Source organism: Montipora foliosa, chromosome 9 (genome assembly GCF_036669935.1).
Source record: "Montipora foliosa isolate CH-2021 chromosome 9, ASM3666993v2, whole genome shotgun sequence".
Taxonomy (NCBI): Eukaryota; Metazoa; Cnidaria; class Anthozoa; order Scleractinia; family Acroporidae; genus Montipora; species Montipora foliosa.
Window position 1 is genome coordinate 15,974,475 of NC_090877.1, and position 11,483 is coordinate 15,985,957.

At 39.0% G+C, this 11,483-nt stretch overlaps 1 protein-coding gene across 1 annotated transcript in view; it reads left to right on the forward strand.

The window, feature by feature from the left end:
* The first annotated feature begins 8,122 nt into the window (after positions 1–8,122).
* Positions 8,123–11,483, forward strand: part of LOC137970705 (uncharacterized) — a 7,215-nt gene continuing 3,854 nt past the window's right edge. Inside the window, exon 1 of the mRNA XM_068817239.1 lies at positions 8,123–8,674. Coding sequence (XP_068673340.1) covers positions 8,481–8,674 — 194 coding nt within the window. The 5' untranslated portion in view covers positions 8,123–8,480. The remainder of the gene's footprint in view (positions 8,675–11,483) is intronic.

Below are 11,483 nucleotides of genomic sequence, written 5' to 3' on the forward strand. Positions count from 1 at the left end.
CGCTTTACGTGCCCAGGGGGGTGAGTGTAACCACAACTATTTTCATTGAAAGTGATTGGATACTTATTGACCAATCACTTCAATTTAAAAGGTAAAACTATCTAAGGTCATACGAGCTTCTGGTCATACGTGTTTTCCCGCTCTTTGATAGACCTTCTGGAATCCAGAATATCTTTCGTTTTGTAAAGTCTCAAAATTTTACATATTTCGTGGTCTTTCAACACTTTGCATGCAGATTCTCTTGAAGTGAAATATTGTGGGCCACCGTAGATTAAAGTATCGGATCATATTGGGTTCCTGAGTACCCGAGGCCGATCAAAACAAACAGAGTCCCAATACAGAACCCGGATCCTACAATAACTAACGGACTCCGTAATGTTAGCAAGGGTTAAGTGGACCCCGTTTCAAGTAGTACCCCGAAGGTGGATTTATAAAGAGAAACACTCGGCGCCCGATATTCTCACTCGAGCCCCTTATTGGACGAAGGCTTCCCCCCCTTCCCTTGCAAACAAACGGACTCCGAAACCAAACATCACAGCGGATGAAAGATCGGGCCCGAAATCGGCTGCCTTTAAGCGTTTTCACTATCTCTGTTTTTTCTCCGTTTTATCGTTAGTCTTTTGCCTTTTTGTTCTCAATTTTTTCCGAGGCGTAAGAGACATTTCGCTGAAAAGAAATCCAGCAAAAGAGGGTGAAACGCAAGAAATAAAATTCTTTCTTTAACTGGTCGTTATCACCTTACACCTTTTCTTTTCTCTCACACCACAGGCAGCCCAAGCTCAGTTTTTATGGGAAAATTAACTTTGAGTTTATAAATGCTAAAATAACTGAGAAGCTGAGCTGAAAATGTAGAAACTGAAACTTCACTTACGTCTACATACAGTTGTCCTCGTGTGTTCTGTGCAATCGGAGGGCAAACTTGTGTCTGTTTTAGACGGGTTTGTGGCATTCAAATTTTTACGATGCCGTTAGTTGTCAATTCCCCCGGTTGTGGACAAAATACTGACCCCCAGTCCATGGTCTACCCTAAAATGGACTAACTCCTAAGAATACCATTTCGAATGAGTACTATTGAAAGAACAGAATTGATTATAAACAAAATCATACTTTCATTGCACATACCTTGTTTATTTTTGTGCGCATGGTGACATGCAGCTAAATCCAAGAACTGCGCCGGTTTCACTTCACTTACATGATGTAATCGGCCATCACAACAATAACATTATCGAAAGCGAACCTTTTTAAAATGGCTGCTTAGACTTAAATACTGTTGATCAACACTGTTTAAAATGGGTGTTTAGGCTAAGGTAAGCCCTGTTTTAGACGTGTCTTACACATAGACAAACAGTACTCTTTTGAAATAGTATTTATAGGGTAGTCCATTTGGGTAGTCCATGGACTGGGGGGTCGGTGTTTTGTCCAATACAAATTTCCACTCATAAAGAGAAGAAAGGCTGGTGACTCGCGGCGATCTCGTCCCACAAATTGCTCTCGCATCACAAATTAACGGTCCGAATCTCCATAAAAGAGATCATGGGTTCAAATCCCATTGCACTCCGAACATTTCTGCCTTTTCATTTGTTGCTGTGATTATGCAAGTCTCTTTAGAAACTATTATTAAATGATAATAATTCCGCTTAACATTTTTTTCCAGAAAACAATATTTATCTTTTGAAAAATATAGCCAAATGTTCTTTCAATGGTAGAGACTAAAATGTAGTTTGAACTAGATCCTAAATGAAAACCACGGACTAGAAGCAAATAAAGAACTGTCAATGGCAGGAGTTGGAAAAGGGAAAAGATTTCAGGATTTGAACCAAGGAACAAAACCACAGTGCACGTGAAAAGATCTTGACTCCTGTCCCTTACCCTCCCAAATATATAAAAGTAAATGTAAAGACCCACACATGTACTTTTATTGCAAGCCACTCCATTAAAGAAAGGAGTCAGGGTTCTTGTTGGACATTTTCGTACACATACACACTTAAAGAGTCAAATTTTTATTGCTCTTCAATGTTAGGAAATTACCTCTGAAAGATTCAAGAGATTGTAAAGCCGATGATACACGGTTCAACATCTTGCAACATTTGTTGCTCAACAAATGTTGAACAATGTTGCACAAACGTGTTGAAGGGAATAGAGCTGGGGCCTGTTTCTCGAAAGACCCGGTAACTTACCGTGCCCGGTAAGTCACCCGGTAATTACCCGATAAGTTTTCGGGTGTTTCTCGAATCTCCCGTTAATTTCGATCCCGTTATTTTTCCCGATAACTTGCCCGGTAACTTACGGGAGCTTTGGTGCTCCCGTTAGTTTACGGGTAACATCATTTTGCTGCATCAAAACAAAATGGCTGCCGAAGACGGACTTTTGTTACGCAGTTTGTCGGCCAAGAACATACCAAGGGAGGCCTGTACTGAATCATATGACCGAAACAGAAGTCGTTTAGAGGCATAGGTTGTCAACAGGAAGATTAAATTGGATGATTGAACGGTGTTTTGTAAAGAAGATAGATCTAGAGTGGAGAGACAGCAATTCGCGGAGACTCAGGTAAACCAATACAGGCTAATAGTCAAGACGTACCCACCTACTTTCGGTGCCGTAAATCTTCAGATGTTAATATATTAAACTTCAGTGGAATCGGCAATAAAGCAAGCCTTGACTTAAACACGGACTGCGGTTTGTTTTGGCGTGAGTCTACTTTTTTTCACATCTAAATTCGTAATAGGGAACAACTAGCTGCAGCATTTCCAGCAAAAAAGAAATGACAAGTTGTTAAAAAAAAAAAAAACATACAAATAAATAAATAAATGGGATGCAAAAACTACTGGCAGGGAAAACTTGGAAAGGAGAAGCGATCGACCATCACGTGATATTGAGCAAAAAACAAAACACACCCAGCTAAGTCTGAAACAGCAAAGAGGAAATTGTCTCCTTGTGTAAGAATAAAACATGCTTGTGTTCGAGAAAAAAAGGAATTATTATATGGACTCAAACTCGACAAAACCCATCAATTAATGCTCATCAAACCAGGAACTTCTTTGCGTACGTTGTTCCCACGGAGGTCCGCTTTATCTCTGTTTTGTTTTGGTGGTGTTCAAGTGTGACAATAAATTCATGTTTATAAATCTTTCAAGCAAATGTGACCGTATTTTACCCTATAGCTGGCTTTCCCAGAGTGACTGGAGCAATTATTGATGGCTCTCTCATTCCTATCTGGCGCCCAGACAGCGATGAACACCTCTCTGTTTGCCACAAGGGTTTTCATGCTATTAATGTGATGACAGTGTGCAATGCTCACCTGTCATCTACAAATTTTGTTTGCATATGGCATGGCTCTGTGCATGATTCAACTATTTTTAATGCCAGCTACTTGCAAGCATGTATGGAGGATGGAGGAGGTGGGAATGGGTGGCTCCTGGGAGACTGTGGGTATGCAATCAAACAGGTACAGGTACCAGAAGGTCCATACAAAAATGAAGAACATTACTGAGAGGGCCCTTGGCCTGTGGAAGACAAGATTTCCCTCCTTGATTACTCTGGTGGGCAGTGCAAAGCAGCAAATTTCTGCCTGGCCTCCATTACATAACTTAAGCCCAACTTAACTCAAAATATTAAATGAGAGGCATGAGTTAATTTCAACTATAACGGAACAAACTGTTTTGAACCTTTTTGCAATGCAGAGCAGTTTGGTAGGGATCACCTCGGTTAAAGACTTGATTATTGCTTCTTGCTAGCTAGGCCTTGAAAGTGACAAAACATGGAGAGAGTTTTATTAAATTTACTGTGCATTGAAACCAATTTTCAAGGAGAACATGGAAAAATGTATTTGCCATAGATGGAAAGATTCAACTTTGCAGTGAAAAACACTTGGAGTGAGGTGCACTTTAACAGTAAAATTAATTTTATTGGGTCACTTTGTCCAAAAGCCACTCAACAGTCACCAGGTGAGTTCATTTTAAATGACACTGCAAAAAAGGGAAACAGTAAGGGGGCTTTCATTTATTAGCACATGAGAGGAGGGGGGGGGGGGTAATGTTATTAAGGGGGGTTGTCATATATTGTCAGAGCAGCTTTTTGAGGGGGGTTGATTGAAATGTTGGCTTTTCCACTTCATTTTGCTGACTTCAAAGCTGAATGTACATATTAGAAATGATTTATAATATTACACCCATTTTCCTGGCCATTGGCAAAAGTTTTCCCAGTTATGGGAACTGTGCACTCGTCTATTAAACACTTATATCAGTAGTTCCAAAGGTTGACAAATAAAAAACAAAGTTACTGCGAGTGAATAGTGAGCATTTTTTTCATGCTCTGATTTATGAAACTCACCCCCGGAAAACATGGGAAATGGCATTTCTGAAGCCCTTATAATAACAATTTTCTGGGGAGCATGCCCCCAGATCCTCGCTAGAGGCTCATGCAGAAAGCGCTTGTTTCACTGCACCTTCCTGAGGGTACCTATTAAAACGGAAAAACCCTGCTACGCCTCCTGCTGAATTGTTGCTTCTAAGGATATAGATGATTATTGAGTTGAAAATGTTGAATATAAGCATTAATGCTAATAACACATGAATGCATTGGATGACCTGGCTGAGCTGTTATGCTTTCATGTATAACTTGGGTGGCTCCCATATGTATGAGGGAGAGAAAGAGGGGGTTGAGATATAATGCTGGATAAAGATTGGGGTTGTGTGATTGTTGCCATTACTATAGAGGGGGGTTGGGAAATATTTGAAGGACTTTCCAAGTAATTTTGCCAACCACCCCCCCTTCCTATGAGCTAATAAATGAAACCCCCCTGATACAAGCAAAATAGTTTAATTTGCATCTATGTTAAAAGTAACAACAAAAACACAAACAAAAGCCAAAACTTGACAACAAAATTGCCCCAGACATGGAGCATTCATAAAAATAAACCTACTAATAAAATTAATCTCATTGGTTCATTTCCATTGGTCGAGTGCTAGAATGTAACACAAACTGATTCTAGAATACCCAGCCACTACTGTATTCTTGCAGTAGTGCCCTTTGAAGAAGTTTTTCTAGCCAGTCTTGTTTATGATCAACAGGACATCTGTCTCAAAGACATGAAAATGAGAACAACAAAATCAATCTTTTCTTAAGACCCCAAATTTACAACCAGATCACCTGGACTCATCATGGCTTAACAAAACCCTGTTCATCAAATGTGATTTCAGGATGACTGAGTATCATTGGTACCTGCTTCTCCTTCAAAATGGCACTTTCTAGTTCCAATTTCCCCATTTTTAGCTTGTAAGATGTTATCACAGTTTGAATTACTGACGACACATTTAATTCAGCATTAAAGTCATTATTGCCGCATGAAAACAATCAGGTTTAAGGGGGGTGGCTCTTAACTACCAAACTGTTGCTATGGACCCCTTCAAATAATCATTTCTTGAGTCTCTTTAACTCTGCAGTTACCATTTTTTGCCAAGAGTGTTCTATTTAACATTTCTTCTAATGATTTGACTGACAACCATATTTGGTTAATCACATGGCCAAAACAGAAAATGCCTAACAACTCAGCGAGTTAACCATATTTTTCACAAATTTTTAATGCAACAGTACAAGAACAATCTAACACAAAATCAGTGTAGCATGGATTTACGGCCCTCCTCTGATGCACTTTTCAAAATATCAGTTCCATTTTTTGCCCAAATAGAAATTCCAAGCTACAGTTTACAAATATTGATGGCACGGTTCCCATCCAATGAAAAAACCGCCTCGTCTTTTTGTTCTTTTCAAGACCGAAGACTGGGACTAGTTGCGCATACACCTTTATTGAAGTGATGTCAGATTTCCATTGAAAGAGTTACTTCAAAGAATCATCCATGCAACCTTTTTGTAGGGCTATTTGACTAAACAGGTTCCTTAGCAACCATTGTCCTTCTGTAGTTAAGTGCCACCCCCTTAATAAAGGTGCCACAAATTTAACAATATAATTATCTTACTTCCAGCTAGGGGTTCACCAAGTATCTTTGACTTGAAGGAGTCACAATGAATCAAGGATAGAATTATCCCATAAACTTATAAGTGATTACCTACTAATTGATCTCTTTTAGCGATGTCTTTTAAAATCTACTATACCCTTATGATAAATAACTATATAATTAAGAACATTTTTTTCAAATAGTGTATCTTGAGAGTGTTCGCATATATATGCCAATGAAAACCGAAATAAATGCAGTGAACCTGAGGTAAGACGGAATTCCACCCGACGTACCTGTCGAGATAAAATTGAAAACAGATGTTCTTGAAGAGAATTCAAAACATCTGATAATGCTAAACGATGACTCAGACATACCTCCTTCCACTGGTTCGCTGTACGCTGCAATCTGCTACTTGTATTGAATCGAAGCCTTCGAGATCGAGAATTTCGCTTAACCTCGTTGTAACATTTTCTGGGCTTCTATTACTCCAAAGGAGCGTTGCTTCCCAGCAAACTAAAAGTGTTGCTTACAAAAAGCGTGAATAAAAAAAAATGCTGCCATCTAAACACCCTTTGCAAAATTTCTCCCGTCAATGAGGTTTAAAAAGTCGCCTTCACTGCTAGAAGGTGTAAATAGTAACGATGGAAGGTCATCGCTTCGAACGCCACCTTTGTTTACATCACAGCGCTCGGTTGGGAAACTGGATGCTACGAGCTCTACGGATCTAGTGCCAAGTCATTGTCCTTCTTTTCATGACGAGCGTGAAGTGCATGCAAGAGCCTGGTAACTCCCGGTTATTTTATCGGCCCCGATAAATACCGGGAAAGTTTACGGGTGCTTCGAGAAACACTCTTTTGGTCCCGATAAAGTTTCCCGGTAACGGTCCCGGTAAGTTAACGGGCCCGGTAATTACCGGGACTTTCGAGAAACAGGCCCCTGGTCTCTATTTTCGTTCAACATCGTTCAACAACATTCAACATGACACCACACACTGTTCAACATTTGTTGAACAAGAGCTGCAGCATTTGTTGATCAACAAATGTTGAACCGGGTATCACCGGCTTAAGTCAAACATTATTATTCCAGATAAAACTTCCAATTTAAACGACTCATTTGTTACCATCGGTTATTTTTACACTAATGTACTAATAAAAAATGATTGAGATTGCTCTTTCATTTTGAGACAATTTTTCACAATTCTGAAGTGAGCTGCAAATGTAACATTCAGTCAGTTTAATTAAACTAGAACGAAACGAAACAATCAGGCTTGCTGTAATAAAAGCATTGATGCTGTAAGCCGTGTTGTGAAAATCTGTCGGTTGCCTTGAACTTAAAATACGTTAGGGCCGATTTACACGATACGATTTTGTCGCATGGGACAAGCTCACGACAGGCCTACGACATGACTTACGATTGTCGCAGCGTTTTAAAACATGTTTTAAAATGCTACGACATTTTTTCTGACGTACACAACAATCGTAAATCATGTCGTGGGCCTGTCGTAAGCCGTTGTCGCATGCGACAAAGTCGTACCGTGTAAATCGGGCCTTATGGATGCTTTACTGAGATGGGCAAAGCTGTGTAAACAGACAGCGCGGAAGAGAGGTGAAATATTTGCTTTTTCGTCCGAATTGCAGGAGACAAAGTTGGATGGACAGAATGGATTGGTTCTTTTCTTTGAATTTCCAAGGTCGTGTACACAAACAAAATTTCAGGAAAGGCGAGTATCAATAGCAGCGTACAGACTTCAGTCAAAATGGTGACTTCATTATGAAGTTTCTTTTGATGCTTTACATAAATAAGTGTAAATATCATTTGTCTGTTTACCTAGGTCAAACTTGGATTCGTTCATTGCAGTAAATTAAAAGCCAAGATTGCGTCTTATCATCGCAACCTGGGCAAAACGTTTAATTTGCTGCGAAGCATTATATCAAGCGGTGGACTACTTGTAGAAATAAAAACTCTCGTCAGGAAGTCAAATTTTCTTTAGCTTTTCAGACATGTCTCTTCATTTTAGTATGACAATAGAAAAAGGAAACGTAATTTATTAATTGCATTATTTTTCGACGTGATGCTTCGAGCAAATACGATGTCCATTGAGATTGGAGGACTTTATATCAACATGACACCGTGATTGCTAATGGTCCATTCTTTTCAAAAGCTACCAACCAATTCTGCTTTAAAGTGGAAACGTCACCTAAAAACAAGATTTGACACTAAATTGTGGCTATCAGCTAATGTAGAGTGTTGAGTGATATTTTTTAATCACACGAGAAACCTCGCTTATAGATCTAGTAAGTGAAAACGACCAAAAAACTACCTGACTTGCTAGGAAAAGACTCAAATCGACAACTGAATCTACGAGTCAACAAAACTGCTTGAAAATAGATTTTCGCGAAGAAAAACCTGGATACAAGGGAGCCGTTTATTTGGAGATTTGCACTGAGCCACCTAGAAGCGTCTGGAAAAGTTGGCATGAAGACAAATTAAAACGATAGCCGAGTCATCTGGAAGCCGGTATGGTCAATGTCTTCGTCCTCTGATATCGTTAAAGCGTTGCTTACAAGATTGATATTTGCTTGTCATATCATTGTGTCCGTTTGGTGGGTCGTCCAAGTAACGCTAAATGAAAAACTCTGGTATTTGGCGTTTTTCGATGGTCTTTTATTCCTGGAAACAATTTTCTCCTTGTTGTTCCGGAGAGGACAGGAATTCAAATGGTGAGTAAAACCGGGGTGCGACTGTCATCATTGTTTATGATAACCTTTTCATTGGGTCGAGCTTTTTCATAAAATCTAACAGTTTCATGTCAGCAAGTAGAACTAAACATGTGTGAGATAAAGAACATATTTATGGCTTCAATTCAAGAGGTTTCATCCAGAGAGCTAAAAATTACAATCGCTCTCTTCGTTCAAAGGAAATTTGATGTTCTATTTATATGAAATGTTTCGTAGCTTGGAGTCAGAGCAACTTTTGCAAACACAGTCGTCAACCGGCGCTGCTCGAGGGTAATTCTTCATCTGTGCGGGCCTCCACTGGGACTGATCGAGTCTCACATTAGAATCCCCAGTCGGGCTGAAAAGTGAGAAACACGATAAATTCTACAAAATGAAGTGAGAACAACTCAGCCACTTTCATTTGAATGATCGCACTCAGTGAGGATTTAACGCACACTCCAAAGTTAGAATTACCTCGTACGCAATGATACAATGAAAAGCAGCGCAAAACAAAAGGCGCTGCACAGCGAGTAGCTTGCAATGCTCTTCTAATATAAAGAAAAATTAACAAAGTCCCGCAGGTGTTTTCAGGGAAACGGTAAAATAAAAAGCAGCAATGAATTTTAACTCCTACAACCTTCCGCCTGGGATCATACATCAGCATTTACACAGGGTAGGTTCATTATCCTTCATCCTTGGTAAAACTGTTTCCCGGAAAATTATTGTCGTATTTCTTTGCTGGAGACCATTTCATTGATCACAAGAAACAACAGAAAACTCGGCTTTTAACCCCAGCGGTTCGAAGACAGGTTTGAAAATCGAAACCACCGAAGGCTGTTTTTTTCGCTACAGCCGAAGTCATGCACCTAAACCGGGCCAAAAAAAAATGCTAGAAGTCTCGAACCACAAGAAGAATGAGCTAGATATCGTTCAAAGGATAGCTCTCGTCTGACTTTAATATAAATGGAACCTGCCCTTGATTAATCAGTGGTATAAATTTTATTTTATTACTTTCCTTTAGTGACTTGCAAAAAATAATTAATTAGCAAACAATTAACACAATAATTTTCATTTTTTTTCAAACGGATATGAAAATCAAGTGCGTTGCAAAAAATATTAGAATATGGTCTCGGCAAGGGGGCAATATTTTTCAATGATGCCTTTAATTCTCCCAGTTTTCCTTATCGTTTCATTTGCTATAAAGTAGATTTCAAACAAAATGATCCAGGAGTCGTCGAGAATCTGACACTTAAAAAATTAAAATCACTAGTACAAACGAATTCAGTCTAAGCGATTTAGGCCGCATTTGTTTAGTGAGGCAATTCATTTCAACACGTAAGAGCAACGATGGTTTACTTGAGGGGAAACTGTGTCAGAAGTACATCTGATAAACCTGACTACCAAAAAGATATTTGAACTCAGTCGATGCCAACACAAACGAATCAAAGCCGCCAAAAAAATATATTTGAAAGGGATATTAAGCTTTTTATAATCCCTCTATATTGTAATATATATTGCCCCAAGGTTACGGCTTTCATGCAGCAACTTGTTCACAAGTTGACGAAGGTGCAAGCTATCAAAACCAATGCATGTCGGTTCTTCTCAAAATTCTTCAGATATTAATAGTTTTAATTTCAAAGCAAAACATTTACGCTGGTTATCTCGCTTTTCCGGCTCAAAAATAAGGGTAAAACTAATTAAGGAGCCAAAATTAATTGAAGAGGCCATTATAGGTTAGGAGACAGATGCTCGTGTTGGCGGCTTTTGGAGAAGAAGGCGTCACTTCTAGCTCCGCTAACTTCAAGGTCTTTTCTGACTGAGGAAACTGCCAGCTTATAACAACAATGAACCACTGAATTTCAATTTAGCAGGTCATGTAACTGTATAATTAAAAAAGCAACAGGGGAAATCATCTTATTTTTCTTTATCTTTTTCGAGCCGTGAAAAATCAAATGTTTATCAGGCATCAACGCCCAAAAATGTTGAATTATTCAAACCCCTGAAGCGTTCTGAGACCGAAAAAACTTTTGAAAACCCGTTTTCTTTTTATCTATATGGCGATTACGACTTCTAATTTAGCCTGGACAGGAGTATATGACCAGATTACGACAAAGACAAAGATGGCAAAACCAATTGCAAAAACTAACTTCTAGTCTAATGGGAATCGCACAACTAAAGAAAAGGTAGTTTTCGGACATTGCAGGATAAACACAACTGAGAAATTGAGAAAAATAAAAGAGGTGCCCGTAGGGAAAATAGTGTTGATTTGAAGCAGGCGGATATGTAAACGGGGGCTTTTGAAAACTAACGCAAAGTTCTAGTTCAAAACTGTAAAAGAAGAAACAAAAATGACAAGAACAATGCAATTTGTCAAATTTGAATGTCATCTGTCATCTTGATAGAAACTTCTTTTGGTAGAAACTGTCGCTGCCTTTATTTAGTGCAAGAAACACAACTCCCATGATAAGGCGTTTTTAAAGATGAAAGATAGCAAGTGAATAACAATAATAAATTACCTCGAGTAGTCAAGGATAGGGTAAGGGAGGGGTTCTGTCAAAAAAATGTGTACGGCTTCTTTAATCTTTTGTAGGCTCGTGCAAATCGAAAGAGGCACGCACTCACATGCCAGTGTCAAAATTCCTTCACTGCCAAAATTGTGCACTGTTACTGCACGTGTTTACCAACCCTTTGGATTCCGAGCATAAAGCCTCGTCCACACGATCGAGCAATTTTTGTGACAATTTTATGTGGAAAATGCATTTGATCGTGTAGAAAGCACAACAAAGAATTCTTGACAATTCACAGTTACGGT